Here is a 21,405-nt window from a genome sequence, read left to right as displayed (position 1 = left end):
GACCTATTTAGATTTGCCTTTCCAAAATGCAACACTTCACACTGATCCGTATTAAATTCCATCAGCCATTTCTCAGCCCACTCCTCTAGCTTTCCTATATCTCTTTTTAAGCTACGGTAATCTTCCTCACTATCCACAATACCACCAATCTTTGTATCATCTGCAAACTTACTTATCCAATTTACCACCCCTTCTTCCAGATCGTTAATATATATAACAAACAATAGAGGACCCAGGACCAATCCCTGAGGAACTCCACTAGTCACTGGCCTCCAATTTGACAAACAATTTTCTACCAGTACTCTCTGACACCTCCCATCCAACCATTGCTGAATCCATTTCACTACCTCCTTATTTATACCTCATGCCTCCACCTTTTTTCCTAACCTCCTGTGGGGAACTTTGTCAAAAGCTTTACTAAAGTCTAAATAGACAACATCCATAGCCTTCCCTTCATCAATCTATTTTGTAATCCCCTCGAAAAACTCTATATAAGGTTTGTTAAGCATGATCTCCCCCTGACAAAACCATGCTGACTACTTCTTATCAATCCCTGTTCTTCCAAATATTTGTAAATGTCATCCCTCAGACACTTTCCATCAACTTACCCACCACAGACGTCAGACTCACAGGTCTATAATTTCCTGGCTTACATTTGGATCCTTTCTTAAACAGCAGAACAACGTGAGCTACCCTCCAATCCTCTGGCACTACCCCCGTGACCAGTGAAATCCTAAATATTTTTGTTAATGGCCCCACTATCTGTCCACTAGTCTCCCTGAGTGTCCTTGGGAATACATTGTCTGGACCCGGATATTTGTCCACCTTTATCTTTTTTAACACTGCCATCACTACCTCCTCAGTTATCCTTATATGATTCATGACTATTTTTCTTTACTTCAACTGGTACAATATTTTTTTCCCGAGTGAATACCGAGGTAAAGAAATCATTTAAAATTTCCCCCATCTCCTCTGACTTTTCACATAGCCTACCCTCCCTATCTACAAAGGGTCCAATTTTATCCCTCGCTAATCTTTTACTTTTAATGTACCTATAGAAACCCTTTGGATTTATTTTTACTCTGCCTGCCAAAGCCTCTTTTTGGCCTTTCTAATCTCTTTCTTAAGATTTTTTCTACACTCCTTGTAGTCCTCTTTCAATTTCTCATCTCCCTGCTGTTTATACCTCTTGTACACCTCCCTCTTTCTCCTCCAAATTTCTAATATTCCTCGAAAACCAAGGCTCCCTATGACTTCCAGCCTTTCCTTTGATCCTCACTGGGACATATCTACTCTGTACACTCAAAATGTCTTCTTTGAATATTCTCAATTTTTCATTTACATCCTTTCCTGAAAAAAATCATGACCCACTCAAGACTCCCCAAAGCCATTCTCATTCCTTCGAAATTTGCTTTTCTCCAATCCAGAACCTCAACTTTAGGCCCTTCTTTGCTCTTCCCTAAAACTAATAGAGTTGTGATCACTAGACCCAATTTGTTCTCCAACATTAACCTCAGACACCTGACCTATCTCATTCCCTAACAGGAGATTCAGTATTACACTGTCCAGAGTCAGTTTCTCTATGTATTGATTAAGGAAACTATCTTGCATACATCTGACCAACTCTAGCCCATCCAGCCCTCTTACTGTATGGGTATCCCAATCAATGTGAGGGAAGTTAAAATCTCCCACGATCACTACCTTATGTTTATTACACATATATGCTATCTCCTTACAAATTTGTTCTTCCAATTTTCTTGGCCTATTTGCTGGTCTGCTAGGGCAAATTTCATTGTGGGATTCAAAAGAAAATTCTGAAAGTAAAGAAGATGCAGGGTTCCAGGGGAGGGAAATTGGACTACCTGGATTGCTCATGATGAACCTATACATATCTATGCTAGACTAGTCAAAAGAAAATAAAGATTCATTGAATCTCAGGGTAAGTGATAACTTGGATCCAAAACTGGCTTAGTGATTAGAAGCAGGAAGCAATAACTGATGAGTGTCTTAGAGTCACTGAGTTATTGTGACTGAAAGGCTGTTATGAAAATGATTTCACATACCTCAGTCCTCATTTCCTTGATATTTGCAGCAAATATTAATGATTTAGACTTTAATGTAGCAAGCCAGCATTAAAGTATAGGAAGGTAGAACTGACATGATCAATTGTGCAGAAAAGTGGCAAATTGAATATAATCCTCAGAAATGTCAGATAAATGTACTTGAGAGTCAAAGATGGCAAGGGGTGTACAGTAAATGACAGGATACTGAGAACTGAATGAACAGAGAGCTTGCAGCACATGTTCACAAAAGGACAGATCAAAAGGTGGTTAACAAGGCAGTCAGAATGTTTTCCTTGCTTCCTGAGACAAAGAAATAGAAACAAGGAGGTTATACACGATTTCCGTACAAGATACATTAGTCCACAACTGAACACGATGCACCATTCTAGTCACAATATTAAAGGAAAGATGTGATTACACTGGAGATAGTGTTGAGGAGATTAACAAGAATGCCAATGGAAAAGTGTAGTAATAAGGAGAGAATAGATAGGCTGAGTCTGTTTTCATCAGAATAGAGACAATTAAGGGGATAAGGAGAGGTATATAAAACAATGAGGCTCCAATAGATTAAGAGAAAGAATCTATTTCATGTGGCAAAGGAGTCAAACATCAGAGGGTAGAAAATTGAAGTAATTAATAGAATCAGAAACATTTTCCTCCCCCCACACAGCTGGAAATCTGAAACTTGGTGCCAAAAAGCATGGTGGAAGTTGAGACCCTCACAATTAAGATGTGACTGGATGTACTTTTGAAGAGCTGTGAATTTCAGGGCAATGGACTGAAAGAAGGAATTAGGTTAGATAGATCTTTACTTATTCTCCAGCACAAGGATAAATGGTGGTTTTCTGCAATCTCAAATCCTCAATCCCTCCTCATAAAAGCACACTGATTGTCCCATCACTTAATGAGTCTCGTTACTATTTCCCTATTGATGCCATGCAGCCTTTTCCCATCAAGAAAAATGTAAATTTACAACCATACAAATTGCTGGGATAATTCCAGAAGTTAAAACATTTTCAAAGATCACTGATAATGCATCTGATTTTTCTGCAGCCAATTCTTTTGAAGCCCAGGGATGCAGACCTTTTGGCCCAGAGTATTCAATCAATTTTGGTCTTCTTCATTACTTCTGTTGTGGTAAGAATTATCCAAATTCCTCAACTTCATGGAGTCATCTTCTTTTCCTTTCTCTACAATCTTTTTAATATTTCTTGTTAATTTGGTCTCCTAATCCACCTTTTCGCTCTTATTAAAATTCATTAGTGCTTCCTATTACTCTGTTCCTTTGGAAACCTTATAATCAAACATTTAAATTTATTGTCTTTAACTTCTCCTCTGAGGTATAGATGGGATGCTTTCCTCGTGAAAGTTTTAGTTTTCAGTGTCATTGGACAAGATGCGGAGAACACAAGATGATACTCAGAATAGCATGAAAAATGGAGTTGCAAGTGCAAAATCAGGAGTTACTTTACTCACAGAAGAGGTTGTGTAGTGCAATTATAATCATAGAAGAGTAGAAATGACCCTACCTGGGGTGACCTGTGTGACTAATGACCTGGTCTGGCTAGGCACTGCAGTCAGGTTGGTAGACACCACTGCTGCAGCAGCAGCTGTTACTGGGGTCATTGCAGCGCGGACACCCTGGTTGGTTGCTATGGCTACGACTTCCGTGGTAGCAGCAGATGTGGCAACTGTCCTTTGCTGAGCATGTACGACTTGGGCTGTAGTACCCCCTGCAGACTGAAAAAAACCCAAAGATATTAATATTAAAAAAGTTAACTGCATGGGTTAGGCCTGTGTTAACAGTTCACGTGATCTCAATTTAATCCATAGAAAGACCAGGGAAATTTGGTGTTTAATATGCAGCCAATTCAGTATTATTTATTTATAGAGTCACAAATAAAAATTACAACCAATTAAATTGACAGTATTTGTTTAGAACAGTCAGCCAATGAGCTGGAGACGTGAGCTCCAAGTGAATAATGGATTATACAGCAACTGACATTTCAAGTGGAGGTCGCAGAATTTTAGAAAAACACACAGTTCACAATTAAAGCAGGGCAATTTGTATAGGAAACTAAGTGGAGTTGGTGGAAGAATTACATAAAAAATAAGTACGAGTCTGTTTATCTACACAGTACGACTAATGTTTCTGCTATAACCGTTTATGCTATTTTCATGTGTCCCTTTATCTCACACACTGCTTTCTGCTCTCATTCCCTCAATTCTTCTTCCTGTACCCTTTTCTCTCTCCTCATTCTTTTGTTTTTCTCATGTTTCCATCCTTATTCTACCTTTTCCTGACTGCGTCTTCTTCTAATTTCTCTTTTAAGTCTTTTACTTCCATATCTACAAATGTTTCTCGTTTTTCCATATTTTCCACTCTTTTTGCCAATTCTGATATGGCCACTTCCATTTTATTCATTCTTTCTTCTGCATTCTTAATTCTTCTTTTTATCTCATCAAATTCTTGTAATTGCCATTCTTTCACTGATTCCATATATTCTTTAAAAAAAGATACATCCATTGTCTTGCTTTCTCTTCTTCTTCCACTTCTTTCTGTTCTTCTTCTTCCTCTGGGTTGACCATCTGTTGTTTCCTTGTTTTCTTTTGTTGTCGTTATTGTCTGTGTTCTGCACCTGCTGCTGTGCTACAGGTGTCTCTCTCAGCTGTGGAGATCGACTCCGCAGCTGTTCCCCCCTCCCGTCAGTGTGTTTTTTTTCATGCGCGGTTGCGCACTTTTACTCGGCTCTGCGAGCCATTTTTGTAGTCCCGAGCCCGGGACCTCCACTGACCTGTGGGAGCGGGCCTCTCTCTCCGCGGCGGGCCTCTTCGGACAGGTAAGGTCTTCACCTTCTTCTTCCGACGTCTTTCCTTCTTTTCTTCCCGTTGTTTTTGGTTTTTCTTTCTTCGCTGCCATTTTCTTCACACTTTTACTTTCACTTTGTTTTGGTTTTTAAGTTTGTGCCTTTGCTTTTTCTCTATCTTTTTTTAACTTTTCTGGAGAGGGCTGGAGTTCCCCTACCGGCCACTACTCCATCACGTGACTCCTCCCCCTGACTGCTTCTTCTTGAGTGGATATGAAATATACGTGAAATTGCTTGGGCAGCGATAACACTACATGTTTAAAAATTATAGTTTGGAGTAGCTACGTAATTTTATATTCAGAATTAAAGCTAAGGGTGCGGAAAATCTCTCTCCAATACTTTTCCAGACTAGGATAAGTCCAGAACATGTGAATTAATGAAACTTCTCTCTTACACTATCACCACTAAAATTTATATCAGGATAAAAGCGAGACAATTTAGCTTCAGACATGCAAGCTCTATGTACCACTTTGAATTACAATAAACAATGATGATCACATAACAAAGAGGTATTAATCATCTTAAAAATAACATCCCAATCTTCATCTGATATAGTCAAATTTAGGTCCTGTTCCAAGGCATTTTTAATTTTAAGAACTGAGGCCTGTTTTAAATGTAATATCTTCTAATAAATGTTAAATATTAAACCTTTACGAAAGGGCTGAAAGCTACAAAAAAAACTCATCAACAAAATTTGTTTCAACACTTTAGGAAAATCAGAAATCTGAGACTGTAAAAATTGCCAGATTTGCAACTTATCAGAAAGTTGATTAAATGATGCAAAGCAGCCATTAATTAAAAGATCTTTAAAACATTGAATACCTGCTCTACTTCATTCCTGAAAAACAATATCATGCAAAGAAGGTTGAAAAAGGTGATTAGATAGAATAGGACTTAACAGAGAAAAATTATGAAACATAAAATGTTTTCTAAACTGTGCCCAAATTCTCACAGAGTGCTTAACAATGGGTTTGTCGATCAACTTAATTGAAAGAAATGGAAATAAAGAACCAAGAAATTTGAGAAATTTGAAATACTAGAGAAATTTGTAGGGGAATTCAGCTCCACAGTCATTCATAATGGACTGTAAGTATAATTATGAAAAAATGACCAAAACATAAGACATCATACATTGAGTGCACAATAATAAAATCTAAAGTTGTATTTTTAAATTTGTATTGATTAAAATGAATAAATATCATTTTAAAATTAAAAAAAAGAATAGCTATGTTAGTTGAAGCACTTACTGTGAGGGTTCCAGGAATAACCTGCTGTGTAAGCCGTTTATTAATAGGCTGGAAGGTACCCTGCTGTACTCCTGCTGCTGTGTTCACAATGACATTGCCTCCAACGGTGGCTGAAAAAAAATCAATAGGAACCAATGAGTGTGGAGCTGTGCTGGGCTCACCTAATATACCCATTACAAAGCAATCACCTACCGGTCTGAATGTTTGTTGTACCAGGTGCTGTTTTGATGGCTCCAGCCTGCTTCAAAGCACAAAAGGAAACTATCTTTAGTGAAGTATGAATACATTTAGAAGTACAAATCCACAAAGGATTCTATTAATGTAACACAGCATGCAATGTTACTACTCCAAAAAGGGGGGAAAAAAATCATTTATTATTTCCCTTCTAGGCGGCACAGCATTCTTTACAGACGATGGAGTATGTTGAAGTGAGGTCCTCCATCAGCCAGCTCCCCACCATGACTACCAGCCCCCCCACATCTCCATCGGGCACACAAAACTCAAAACGGTCAACCAGTTTACCTATCTCGGCTGCACCATTTCATCAGATGCAAGGATCGACAATGAGATAGACAACAGACTCGCCAAGGCAAATAGCGCCTTTGGAAGACTACACAAAAGAGTCTGGAAAAACAACCAACTGAAAAACCTCACAAAGATAAGCGTATACAGAGCCGTTGTCATACCCACACTCCTGTTCGGCTCCGAATCATGGGTCCTCTACCGGCACCACCTACGGCTCCTAGAACGCTTCCACCAGCGTTGTCTCCGCTCCATCCTCAACATCCATTGGAGCGCTCACACCCCTAACGTCGAGGTACTCGAGATGGCAGAGGTCGACAGCATCGAGTCCACGCTGCTGAAGATCCAGCTGCGCTGGATGGGTCACGTCTCCAGAATGGAGGACCATCGCCTTCCCAAGATCGTATTATATGGCGAGCTCTCCACTGGCCACCGTGACAGAGGTGCACCAAAGAAAAGGTACAAGGAATGCCTAAAGAAATCTCTTGGTGCCTGCCACATTGACCACCGCCAGTGGGCTGATAACGCCTCAAACCGTGCATCTTGGCGCCTCACAGTTTGGCGGGCAGCAGCCTCCTTTGAAGAAGACCGCAGAGCCCACCTCACTGACAAAAGGCAAAGGAGGAAAAACCCAACACCCAACCCCAACCAACCAATTTTCCCTTGCAACCGCTGCAATCGTGTCTGCCTGTCCCGCATCGGACTGGTCAGCCACAAACGAGCCTGCAGCTGACGTGGACTTTTTACCCCCTCCATAAATCTTCGTCCGCGAAGCCAAGCCAAAGAAAGAAGAAAGAAAAGTCATTTTTACATTGTAGGAAATATGGTGACCACTTTACATGTAGCAAATTCCCAGTGTAATGTTTATAATGACATAAATTTGGTAATAAATAGTAGATAGTGCCCATGACAGTGTCATACTCCCTCTGTCTTGCATTAGGAGAGCAAGACTGGGTTTTGTGCTCAAAACTCAAATAAATCCAGAACCTTTTGACTCATTAAACATTTCCAACTCAAGTACAAACATGTATGTCAACATTCTGGCCTATATGGGAGATATGGGAACTACACAAGAAACAAGAGCAGGACATTTGGACCCTCATACCCATTCGATATTCAAGATCACATCAGGTCACTGACTCCCATGCCACTCTCCTGCACCAACCTCATATCACTTGATTTCCTTAACACTGAAAGAGCCTTCATTCATGATTTTGAATGGGCTCAACAACCAAGCTTCCATTGCCCTCTTGGTAGTCAACTCCCAATATTCACTCCATTCGGTGTGAAGAGATTTCCTCTCAGATCTGACCTAAATGGCTTTTTCCTTATTTTGAGATTCTGGCACCCTAGCCATCACCACATCCACCCCATGAAGCCATACAAGAACTTCACATCTTTCACTCTTCTTAGCTCATCTACACCTGATCTGGTTAAGCATCCACAAATTATAAATCCACCATTCTTTGCTGTGTTCCCTATCACTAACCAAGACTCTCATTTGTGCAAAACAATATTTCTTTATTTTGTATCGATAAAATACTTGTCCGTATGTGTATTGTTTGTCTGTATGTGTGTTATGTCTGGCTGTGTGTCTGTATGTTTTTGCACCAAGGACCAGAGAACACTGTTTCATCATGTTGTACTTGTACAATTGGATGACAATAAACTTCACTTGATTTGAGAAGTTTATCCTTCCTAAAACAGACCTACATGGAATTATTTCAGATGCTGGTCACAAATTAATTAGATTTAGATATTGTTATTCATATCCTCCAACTTTCTTGCAAGGAAGTACAACATGTTTGCCTTCCTAACTGATGCTGAACCTGAATATTAACTTTCAATAATACAGACACTCGTATGCCTCTGGACATCAACATTTTTCAATCTCAGTACTTTTTTCTATCACAATAAATGACCTCATTATATTCCACCTATCACATTCTTGTCCATTCTCTTTTTTAAAAAAATTTCTTTTTTTAAAATCGAGTCTGGTCCGCCCAAACACTCTCTTGTGACCAATTAACCAGCTAACCCCTTCCATCTTTGGAGGATGGGAGGAAATTGGAGCACCAAGAAGAAACTTACACGGACACAGCATTGCGCTAACTGCCCCTTGATCTAAAACAACACAGAAGTCTAAAGATGCCGTGATTGAAGTGCAAACATAATGCTGGAAAAACTCAGAAAGTTAAACAGCATGCTTTATATTAAAAAAATATACAACCAATGTTTCGAGCCTGAGCCCTTCACCAAGGTATCTTGGTCTGTCTATTTCCTCTAAATGATGTATTTCCTGCGTGCAGCTCATACTGGCTCCTAACTTAATACCATCAGCACTCTCAATTTTATTTGTCCTTTATCTTACTTAGTGCTTTGTCTTTATGTTTTACATATATTCAGTGAGTTGAGGTGATTTAAAATATGCTGCTTCAAAGCTATTGGAAATTAATTTGAAGGGAAATTAATACACATTGAAAAAGAGTAGGACAGAGGTATAGGTAATGGAGTAAAATTAAATGACTCTCCCTTTCAAGGTGCTGAACACAGGAAAGATGGAACGTTTGATTCCCTGGATTGTACAATCACAGCACCACGGACACGGACACAACTGACAGGAGGAGGAACAAAATACATCTTTCTTACCAGCACTGCAGTGTTGGCAACTGTTGATGCAGCAGTCTGTATGACAGCTTGAGACTGTTGAACCCCTGCAGCTTGAGGTTGCGAGCTCTGTTGCACAGCCGTCTGGGAATTTTGTTGAGCTTGTTGTTGCTGTTGTTGCTGTGCCAGATGTTGGGCTCTCTGCTGCTCTGCTAAAGCCTTTAAGTTTGTTTGAAGAAAAGTAAGCACATAATTAAAATACATAGGAGAAAAAAAATACAATAGGCTCTTTGAGTTCCCTTTCAGGATGTTCCAGACACTTCCCAAACTTTTGAAGAGTACTGTTAAACTGCAATCGCAATTGAAACATGAGAAATCCACAATCTAATCTGCATGCAGCAAGCTCCCACAAATTGCAACTTGATAACAAGACAATCTGCTGGAGATAAATAGGTTAGGACTTCCTTATCCCTTCATTACAGCACTATGGGATCCTTTACATCCATCTAAAAGCTGCTTGGTGGGGGGTGGGGGTGGGTTCTGGTTTAATATCTAATCTAGGATGTATCAGGAATGAAAGAGTGTTTGATAGCTCTTGGCATGTACTCATTAGAATTTAGGAGAATGGAGGGGGGGGGGCGATCTCATTGAAACATTTTGAATGTTCAAAGGCATGGGTAGAGTAAATGTAGAAAGGTTGTTTTCTATGGTGGGAGAGTTGAGGACAAGAGGGCACAACTTCAGGATTGAAGGGCATCCACTTAGAACAGAGATGTGTAGGAATTTCTTCAGCCAGAGGATGGTAAATCTGTGGAATTTGTTACCACTGGCAGTTGAGGAGGCTAAGTCATTGGGTGTATTTAAGACAGAAATTTATAGTTCTTGATTAGCCAGGGCATCAAATGTTATGTGGAGAAGGCCGGGCAGTGGGCCTAAATGGAAAAATGGTGGGGCAGATTTGATGAGTTGAATAGCCTATTTCTGAACCTAGGTCTTTTGATTATCTCCAGAGAATATCTCCAGCTCTTCCTCAGTATGGCACTGAAGTGTCAGGCTAGAATTTTGTACAATTCCCTGGGCAAATACTTGAACTCCACTCAAAGACAATGCTGTTAAAACTATATAGCAAATTTCATTCTAATCCAGTATTATTCCCCATTTTATTTTAGGAATGGATTTTGGCAAACTCTCAACCTTCACTACTTGAAGCACCTCCTCATTAGTCAGGAAAGCTCAGCAGTGGATACACTTGCTAAGAATGTTGATGAAGGTAAGGCTACCGGCCCCATCTTGTCACCATTTTACTGGAAAACAACTGATAGGATCTTGTTTGGCTGTGTGGTATGGTAGCAGCAAAGCATTGGACCAGAAGTCAAGACAGAGGATTATCAAAACTGCTGAGAAGATCACTAGGGTATCCCTTTCCTCTATTGATGACATTTACCAGGAGGATTGCCTACATAGGGTTTAACAAATTATACAAGACCCTTTCCATCCAGTACATAGTGTCTCTGACCAACTACCATCAAGGAGATAGTATCAGAGTATCAAAATCAAGAGTGCCAGGAATCAAATTATATATTTATTTATCTATGCGTTATCATGTACTAAGCATTTGTGTGTATGTGTCTGCACCATGGTCCTGAAAATTGAATGTGAAATAAAAACAAATGCAAATGTTGAAACGGCAGAAAATACTGGAGAAAGCAATATTCCTCCCTCCACTCCAACACTTTTAGGAGTACTTAAATTTCACAGATTGCTCTCTCTGTAACTGATGTCTAACTGGTCAACTTGCAAAACAATCTCTATCACTGCATCTTTGTTCGTGGTAATAAAAAAGCATCTCAAAGGCAATATTCTTTCTCCTTTTCAAAGTTACAAAAGTCACAGCTCTGGAGCATAAGAGAGGCAACCACCTGTCCTTCTGCATTCTCCTTCCCCCTCCACAGACCCAAGTGTTCTGTGCAGTAAAGTAGTAACTAACTATTCCATTCTTTCTTCACCGTGTGATCTTTTCCATGATAGAGAAACCAAACCAGAATGACTGGCTGCTTTGCAGAACACCTCTAGAAGTGCTGCAGCATGGTTAAGTGTAACAGTTAACACAACGCTCTTACAGCGCCAGCGACTGGGGTTCAAATTTGGCATTGTCTGTAAGGAGTTTTTTGTAGATCCTCCTTGTGCCTGCATGGGCTTTCTCCAGGTGTTCGGGTTTCCTCCAAGTCTTCAAAAATATGGACCAGGGTTGTATATTTGGGCAACATAGGGTCATGACCTGTAATCGTGCTGAATGTCTAAATTTAAAAAAAAATTATGATTAAAATTTCTGGGTGATCTTGACATCTTCCTCCTACTCTGTTCCGATGAAGTATAATACAAGCTCAAGAGACAGCATATAATATCTCATTAAAGTATATCATAAACCTCTGGGCTTGGTGAGTTCAGCAACTGAAGATAATCAGGATTTTCAGTTTTTATTTTGGATTTCTGCCATCCACACTACTTTGCTCTCATGATTTCAGAAAATTCTTCTTCTTCTCTTGTTTATACCTCTTCAAATCCAATACTTATTTTTCTACTTTTCTCATTTGCACTCTTGTTACCCTATCAAAGGTATTCCCTTCCATTCTTTCCTTCCCTCCATTCTTTCATTGCATTTTAAAAGCTGTCTCATCTCTAATTTTTACCAGTTCAAATGAAAGATCATTGACCTGATTATTGATACACAGTCACCTGATCTGGTGATGATTTTAGGCAGTCTCTAGTTTTATTTCAGATATCCAGGACCTGCACTATTTTGCTATGTAATATGGCTTTTCCACTGACTAGCTGACGGCTCTCAACATTTTACTTTTCTATATTTTCCAATGTTCAACTCAATTCTTTAAGCACAACTCCAGCATTAAATATTATTTCAGTTAAATTGTCAAATTAACATTTTTTATGGTTAGTCATGGTCCAATTTTTAAATATTTTTTATGTACAAAAATGAAATATACTGTCAAATAAATATACATTCAAGTCTAACTCAAGAGACTTAGGACAAGCTGATTTCATTAATAACATAAGACCATAAGGTATAACAGGAGAAGTTGGCCAATCAGCCCATTGAGTCTGCTCTGCCATTCCATCATGAGCTGATCCACTCTCCCACTCAGCCCCACTCCCCTGCCTTCGCCCCAAAACCATTCTCATGGAGAAATTATTGATTGATTACAATAAAATGCAGTTATGAGTTAAAATTTAAATGTTTATTTTTTAAATTTAGACAAAGCACAGTAACAGACTGTTTTGTCCCACAAGCCTGTACCGCCCAATTACATCCAAATGACCTGCAACCCCAGTATGTTTTTGGAGGGTGGGAGAAAACTGAACACCCAGAGGAAACCCATATAAAAAGGAAAACATAGGAACTCCTTATAGACAGGGCTGGATTCAAACCAGGATCGATGGCGCTGTAAGAGTGTGGAGCTAACTGCTACGCTAACCGTGCTGCCCTTATAAAAATTATTTGGTTAATATGCAGAGTTAAAAATATAAGAGCAATTTTTTTAACCAAAATATTATCTAAAAACATCACACTGTACATGTCTGCAAAATCAAAAACTCTTCAGCAATCTGTACTGGAAATATTTTAACATCCAATAAATCTCAGCAACAAAATATCCACATTACCTCAAATTCCTGATTGAAATGGACACCGAAGACTGTCAGAAACTAAAAAAAACTTTCAACCAATGTATTTATTTACTTTGCAATATTCTGTTCCATTCAGATTTCAGATTTATTGTCAGAGTACATACATGACATCATATACATCCCTGAAATTCCCTTTTCCTGTGGGCGCGGCAGAATTACCACTAATTGGTAGGGCAAAAAATAAACTGTCCATAACTTAAAACATGTAAACAAATAAAGAACTTTAAACAGATAACAAATGTAAACAAAAAGAAAATCAATAAAGTTCACATGTAAGAATCCTTAAATGAGTCCCTGATTGAGTTTGTTGTTGAGGAGTCTGATGGTGGAGGGGCAGCAGCTGTTCCTGAACCTGGTGGTACGAGTCTTGTTACACCTATACCTCCTTCCTGATGGCAGCAGTGAGAACAGAGCATGTGCTGAGTGGTGGGTGCCTTTGATGCTTGCTGCTGCTCTTCAACAGCAACATTCCTAGTACTTAACAGTGGGGAAGGTTTTGCTTGTGATGTCCTGAGCTGTGACCACTACACTCAGAGGTATTGATGTTTCCATACCAGACCGTGATGCAGCCATTCAACACACTTTTCACCACACCTCTGTAGAAATTTGCCAGGGTTTGAATTTTGTGCTTTTAACAATACAGCACACCCTCATTATTTCATAGAAGAATTGCACAGAAATCCCTGCAGTTTATTTGCACACGTCTCTGTGGTGGGAACTGAATCTAGAACATTCTGACTCAAAGGTGCTTCCACTGGATTGTTTTCTCGTGTCATACTAAACCTCTGCGCCAACGTGCTTTCTTCATCATGCCATTTGTTTGTTGGGTCTAGGAAAGATCCGCCGAGAGAACTTAAATTTGCTCAACCTCTCCACCTCTGATCACTGGATTGTATACCTCTGGCTTTCCTTTCCTGAAGTCAGCAATCAGCTCCTTAGTTTTGGTGACATGACAACATGTCCCACACAAGTTAACATTTACGTAAACACTAACCTTCTTCTCTTTTGCAATACGTTCAGCTCGAAGTGAGGCAACCTGGATAGGTGGCAGAGGCTTGTCATAGTTGATTCCACTAGAATGGCAAATTAATAAAATTTACAGCAGCTCTCAGGCATTCACTTTTCCACAGAATAGAATTAAGTAGAACACAGTGCAGAGAAAAAGGTCATTTGGCACAACCAATCCACCCAAATCTTTGTCCAAATTTATCATTGTAACCCTCTCTTCCTAACATGTTCACCCCACTTTGATATGTGTGTGGCAGTTCTTTGGTCCAATTACAAATGACAGTATTACTTCAGAGTTCAATAAATTGAACAGTTCTTCCTTCAAAATGTTAAAGAATAATACTGGGTCATCTTCTCTACCATTTTTCCAAGAGAAAACCCTAGTAAGTTGACTTTCCCAGCTGTGGTACTATCTGGGAATATATTAAACACAAACCATATAAGCTTAAAAAAGCAAAATTAAAGAAGTTTCCAAACCTCTCAGCCAACACAGATGCATGTTTTGGATTTTTCTGGAAGGGATTCATTCCAAGCCTAGAAACAAAACCATTAAAATTTACATGGTTTATTCAAGTAAGATGAAAAAATTAGCTATGAAAGTTGAGTCCATATGTGCGATATGTTCTACAGGTACATGATCCTTTATCCGGACATCTAAAATCCGGAAAGCTCCAAAATCTGGCAAGTGGGGTCCGGCAGTTAAGGGGAGGCGGCTGAGGGACCAGCGGTTGGGGGAGGCGGCCGAGGGACTAGCGGTCGGGGGAGACTGCTGGGCAGTCGGGGGAGGCGACCAGGGGAGACTGCCAGGTGGCTGAGGGACCAGCAGGCGGGGGGGGGTCTGCCAGGCGGCCGAGGGACTGGCGGTCGGGGGAGACGTCTGGGCGGCTGAGGGACCGGCGGTCGGGGGTGATGTCCGGGCGGCCGAGGGACCGCGGTCGGGGGAGACAGCTGAGGGACCGTGGTTGGGGGAGACAGCCGAGGGACCGTGGTTGGGGGAGACAGCTGAGGGACCGTGGTTGGGGGAGACAGCCGAGGGACCGCGGTCGGGGTAGACAGCCGAGGGACTGGCGGTCGGGGGAAGGTGGCCGGGCGACTGTGGTTGGGGGAGAAAGTCGTGGGACTGGAAGGGGGTGGGGGTGGATATGGCAGCACAATTCGGGTGGGCTTTCCAAAATCTGGAAAAATCTGAAATTCAGAACACACTGTCCCCCAAGGGTTCAGGATAAAGGATCGTGTACCTGTAGTACAATATCACACAGAAATTAACCCCATTTTAAAATGTTAAAACCTGTGCCAGAACAATAGATACAGACTAGTAACGCTTTAATTCCAACACTAACCAAATTAACTGGAATGTTGTTTGTGTATCTCACTTTTAATGCCATAACTAGAGGAGTACCAGCAATTTAAGAGCATGTCATAATTTCCCACTTTTAAATCACAAGTGACTTTTTTGTTACTTTAAATTTATATTGCCACTAGTCTTTCTCAGTTATTTCCTTAAACTGGAACAAACATGTAGCATAGAGTGTGTCAAGGATCTCATCGGTAAATTGAGATGGGCAGATTGTAGAGGGCTTGGGGTCACAGCCTCCACATTTTCTCATTGGACATGCAGAACTTTGCCTGCTGCTCAGTCACTAATAATATTTTCAAAATTACAAAGGGCAAATGAGACCTCAGTTTAACGTCTCATCTGAAAGCTTTGTGGTTTCAACAATACAACACACCATCAGTATTTCACAGAACCATTGCACAGAAATGCCTGCTGTTCATTTGCACAACTCTCTGTGGTGAGAAATGAACCTAAAGCATTCTGACTCAAAGGTGCTTCCACTGGATTTTTTCTTGTCTAGCAATTGATTTATTCAAAATATGCCATAGAATACTTACATAGGTTTGATTGGTGGGCTTCTTTTACCAGCTATAAGCTTTACAAGCTCAAAGTGACTTGTGAAGAGTTGCGTATGCATAACACTCTCATCCTGTGCATAGATTTGGCTAGTTCGCAATGGACGATTATTCTTGTTCTTTTAAAAAAAAAAGATTGATTTAGTTCTGTTTCACAACTTTTAAAAGTACATAATGATCAAGCAATGCAATTTAAAAGATTGCATTTACCTTGTAAATGCTCTTTGTTTTTTTCTTTGGATTAGAATCGTACATCAACTGTAAATGAACAAAAACCAGAGTTAACCAACTTTCCAACGACCTGCTCAGCACAATGAAAAGAAAGGATTTGATAAAATGTTGATGCTGATTTCAAGAGAGTACACATTCACTACCAAGATTGTTCATTCCTGTATGGGACAAAAATCGTGGCTAACAAGGGACAGAGTTAGATCTGAGGAGAAGGTATATAATAAATTACCCAGAGAATGCAGCAAATCCAGTGTCTGGGGATAAATATTTTAAGCAGCAAAGAACTTCGGGATTAATTAAGGAGAAAAAAAGAAAATAATAAGATTATACAGAAGTCTATCTATAAAAGTTTCTGTCAACAATAGAGAAAAAGATTAAAGCCAAATATAGGTTACCTACAGTCAGAATGGCAAAATTTGTACTGGGTAAACAGAAATGGTAGACTGAACAAATACTTTTCATTAAGCAGGATAAAAATAAAAACAATTAGTTTAACAATAATTATGGAAAAGATAAATTGGTCAACAAGTTAAAAGTCCTCAATTGGAGCAACTTTAATGGCATTCGACAGGATCTTGCAATGACTGAGCTAAGAGTCTTGAAACTATGTGTGGCAAGTGGGAGAATTTTAAAAGAGAGATGTGAGATCGGGAGAGTTCAGGGTGTAGGCTCCTTTTAGAAAGAATGGCAAGATGGCAAAGCATGATTTGAGCAGCATAGAAGATGTAGGCATTCACTTAAGAGGGAAGAGATGGCACTGGCAGATAAGGCAGAGAATCCCGAGAGGTTCTAAACGTTATATGAAAGGCAAAGCATGACCTGGAAAGAATAGGGCCTCTTAAAGATCTATAAGGTTCTCAACATGTGGAACTACAGAAGATGGTCAAGGTCCATAATGAGTATTTCTCATCTCCATCTACTTATAAGGCATGGAGGCTAGGGATCTTGGGGAAATAAAAAGACTCTCAGTCTCCTTCCTGTATTATTTGATATTCAGCTGTGATGTTGTCAGCTAACTTAAAGATTGTTGGAGTGGTATTTTGCTACATAATTGTGAATATAAAGGGAGTATACTAGGGGGCTGAGTTCAGATCGTCGATCCCCGTGGGGCATTGCTGTTCAGTATGATCATTCTGATATAATGCATCCAAGGTATTGAAAGAAATGGTAGAAGATATCATAAAGGAACGTAATAATTTACTAAATTTCTCTGGACTCTGAGCAGCCATGAAAAATAGGCAATTTGCTCCTTCAGGATTCATGAAGAAAATACTTCCATCTCACTTTCTTCCATCGCATTTTCTTGATGCCTGAGATTGCCAGCTCTCTTGTAACATATTGATAACCTATAGTAAGGGAAGGTCATGTTTCACAATTTTACTGGAGGATATGTGTGCAGAGGATGGAGGGGTACTTGGATTTCCAGAAGACAATTGATGAGGAACAACATAAAAGACATCCATAAAATATGGATGCATGGAATTGGGAGTAAAGTTATTAGCATGGATAGGGAATTATTTAACCAACAGAAGGCATAGTAGGGATAAATGAGTATCTCTCTGGATGGAAATCAATGGTGAGCGGAATGTTGCTGGGATTGGACCCACTCCTGTTTGCAATATACTTCAGTGATTTAGAGGAAGGAACCATGTGTTACTTATCTAAGTTTTCTGATTAGACAAAATTGAGTGAAAAAGCAAATTGTGCAGAAGGTGCGGAGAGCCTGCAGAGATATAATAGACAGATAAAGTGAGTGGACAAGGGTCTGACAGATGAAGTACAATGCTGGCAAATCCATTATGGAAGGAAAAATGGATGATCAAATTAATATTTAAATGGTGATTGATTGAAGCTTGTATTTGTGCAGAGACATGGAAATGTTTGTGCATGAATCGTAAAAAGGTTGGTTTGCAGGTGTAGCAGGTTATCAAGAAGCATATGGAATGTTGTCCTTCATTGCCAAAGGGATTGAATTTAAGAGCAGGGTGGTTCTGCTGCAATTGTATTGGTGAGGCTGCACCTGGAGTACTGGTATGCGCCTCTTAACATCTGTAGTCCCCATAAGGTTATAATAGAGTTCAGAAATCTTGATCCGAGAATGGGATGTAGCGGATGTAACCGGACGTATGCACCAACTCCTCGCATCCAACACGTGCATTTCATTCTTTCGTATTCAAAGGTACTGTACTTTCTATTTATCATTGCTCCCAACACAGCAAATCCAGTACTAGTGATAACAGTAGCAAGAGGCAAAGAGAAGTATCAATGTGGAAGTGAAACAAAAGGTTATTAAACAACATAAAGGTGGAAAAACAGTGAATGCTATGGCTCGCAAATAGATACGTCGCATTCAACAATCCAATGATCCTCAAAAACAAAGAAATAATTCTCCAAGCTGTTTAAGTATCAGCTCCACTGAAAACTACAAAGCTAATGAAAATGCAGGGGCCTATATCAGATATGGAGCAATTGCTAACGATGAGGATTGAGGCCCAAGCACAAAAGCAAGTCCCTCTCAGCATATTGACAATCACTGCAAAGGCATGAAGCTTGTTCCAGATGCTTAAAGACAAAGCAGGACCAGACTACGATATTGAGTTTAGTGCTAGTTCTGTGTGGCTCAGTCACTTCAACGTTTTTCTCTGCATAATGTGAAAGTGAGTGGTGAGTCTATGAAGCCTGATGCGAAGACCGAAGAAGAATTTGTTGAAACCTAGAAGATAAAGCTCTATTTCATAAAACAGCCTTGACTGTGGCTAAAAAATGTGTTGCAATTACTTGGAAATCGACTCCCCTCTACATATAGCACAATGGACTGCTGAGATGAATAGTTGCATACCTAAAGAAAAAATTACATAGAACTTAAAAAACAAATATGACATATTTATTACAATATGGCAGCCATATTTGGATCATATAGGGGCCCAATTGTAATTATAAATACAATAATATAAAGGATAATAATAGATGCTGCTATAGTATAAATGCACAGAGGGACAGGGTTGTAAGGAGGCAATGTTGTTAAAGTCACTTCTTATTTGGCAAACACACCTCTCCGGTTTATTACAGGAGCTATAAAAAATCCTGGATGACATAAATGTTGTTTCAGGATGCCCTTCTCGATTGCTATGCCAGTGAAATGGAGAAGTACTGCTTCAAAGAAGGTATACCTTTCAAGATTTTGCTAATTGTAGACAATGCTCCAGGACACCCCTCTTTCATTGGTGACCTCCACTCCAACATCAAACACCATCAATCCTCCCCCCAAACACCACCTCTTTAATCCAGCCAATGGACCAAGGGGTTATTGCTGCATTCAAGGCCTACTGCCTACCTGAGGAAGACCTTTGCTCAGGCTGTTGCTGTAACTGATGACACTGATGCAGTTTTGGAAGGAGTACAGCATTTTCCACTGCTTAAAGAAATTTGCTTGGGCCTGGGTTGATGTGACCAAAGAATGCATTGTAAAGGTTAAAACCTTGTGTTTATGATTTGTGGTTGTTTTATGACTTTTCTTTTAAGAAAGATTGTTGTTTTGTAGTTACCATACTATGACATCATATGTTGTAATATTAGAGTGGACAAGGAGCTCGGTCTCATTCTTGGAATAACCATGGAAGGAGAGTAAGCTCACTCGAGAAATTTTCCTTTGAATTTATTATTATTCATTATTAATCATTTATTATCATTTTAATTTGTTTATATTTGTTCGGAGTATCATTATCATTTACAAGATGCTTTGTTTTATTTATCTTTATGATGTGCGAAGCTATGAAAATATTTATTCACTTTTATCAACGAAAAATTTAAGCTATTTACAGCTGCAATTACGAAGTTTGATTTATTTGGATGAATAAGATGCAATTCAGAATATCATTGCTTACTTTCCTTGAAGATGACATGTTTTGAAAGTGGGACATATTAGGAGGAGGGAAGTATCATCTACATCTTTTATTCAATAAAAAAGTTTTATAAAATTGTGAATTTGGTTAGTAGTTAAGATTTAAAGGAAGTCTGTTAGAAAATTCTGGAAGCTTCTATGAGAACATGTCTGTGAAATGTGTGGTTTGAAAAGCTGCCAAGTCTTGTAAGAAGCACCTGTAACCTTGAGAGATAGAGAGCTACCAAAGAGCCATTGGCAGGAAGCCCAGAGATGTTTTAAAAACAACTGATATCACAGTCAGTTTTTGCAGAACAGAAATCTTGACAGACTCAGCCAGAAATACTCTTAAAGGGACCACACAAAATAAAAATTTGTTTACAGTTCCACGAAGAAGCCAGGAGAAGACAGGCTGCAGTGTGAAGAATTGAAGAAGGAGAAGAAGTCTCGTCGGGCTAAAGACCTCGAGCAAACAACTCCTCTTAAAGGGCTGTCTGATCGTGAGTTGAGCCAGCAAGGCGGATGGATAGGCTTAGTGGAAGGTTGGATTCAGTGACCAGAGAAGCAGCAGCTTCAACTACCAACCAGGAAGAAGATTCCGATAAGGCACTGCAGACCTCGTTCGCTGACTTAGAGGTTAGTGGAACTGGAACAGATGAATGTACATTGTAAAACCCCACTGGTGCTGTACCAAACAAAATACTGAAAACAGGTATCAGCGGTATCTGAAAGTTCAGATGTGTATGCTGATTATGGTATTTCCAGGATTATGACCGTATGAAGATCTTCAAAGTCTTCAAAGGCATCTAGGGCAAGCACAGCTTCGGCATGCTTCAAGCATATCAGAAATGCATGCTAAAGCACAAGCAGACTTGGGTACTATCTGTGCACAACATGAATAGTTCGAGAAAAAACATGCTTTCGAAGATATGGAAGCTGAAATGAAGAATCATCAAGAAGAATGAAAAAGATTATTGAATAGAGAAAAGACTATAACTTGAGGAACAACATGCCATGAAGATGGCCAGAGTAAAAACATTAGCTCAGGCTTCTGCAAGATCTATCATTCAAAGTGAAGTACCCAAGGAGCCACCAGCAGGAAAATGTGTATTTCAGCCACAAGAATAAAGTCTACTCGAGCAAGGAGCCACGGGTGGTGCTGCTAATGCCCGAATGTCAATGACCAACCCTGTGGAAAAAGTTAGTGACAGTCTATCTTTACCGAGCTTGTAAAGATTCATAAATTGTGAATTTATGAATCTTCCTGAAAGAAGAGTATTTCAACCAAGTTCAACCATGTGAGTTGATCATACTCAACAATTGATGTCTCTTTGTGTTGCTGAAGAACCAGCGATAAGTCAAGGATC

At 39.7% G+C, this 21,405-nt stretch overlaps 1 protein-coding gene across 10 annotated transcripts in view; it reads right to left on the bottom strand.

The window, feature by feature from the left end:
- ep400 (E1A binding protein p400) overlaps window positions 1-21,405 on the bottom strand; it is a 214,171-nt gene that overhangs the window by 29,587 nt on the left and 163,179 nt on the right. For 9 of the 10 annotated variants that reach the window (XM_069932505.1, XM_069932511.1, XM_069932508.1 and 6 more), the window contains 8 exons: window positions 16,138-16,185; window positions 15,910-16,046; window positions 14,494-14,550; window positions 14,003-14,081; window positions 9,349-9,525; window positions 6,370-6,418; window positions 6,178-6,287; window positions 3,593-3,803 (listed from right to left, as the gene is read on the bottom strand). In XM_069932505.1, the coding sequence (XP_069788606.1) occupies window positions 3,593-3,803; window positions 6,178-6,287; window positions 6,370-6,418; window positions 9,349-9,525; window positions 14,003-14,081; window positions 14,494-14,550; window positions 15,910-16,046; window positions 16,138-16,185 (868 nt within the window). The remainder of the gene's footprint in view (window positions 1-3,592; window positions 3,804-6,177; window positions 6,288-6,369; window positions 6,419-9,348; window positions 9,526-14,002; window positions 14,082-14,493; window positions 14,551-15,909; window positions 16,047-16,137; window positions 16,186-21,405) is intronic. The other variant, XM_069932506.1, reaches the window with a different exon arrangement.

Source organism: Narcine bancroftii, chromosome 4, assembly GCF_036971445.1.
Source record: "Narcine bancroftii isolate sNarBan1 chromosome 4, sNarBan1.hap1, whole genome shotgun sequence".
Lineage (NCBI taxonomy): Eukaryota > Metazoa > Chordata > Chondrichthyes > Torpediniformes > Narcinidae > Narcine > Narcine bancroftii.
The sequence above is the reverse complement of the archived record's forward strand: the minus strand, read 5'-3'. Positions and strand labels throughout refer to the sequence as shown.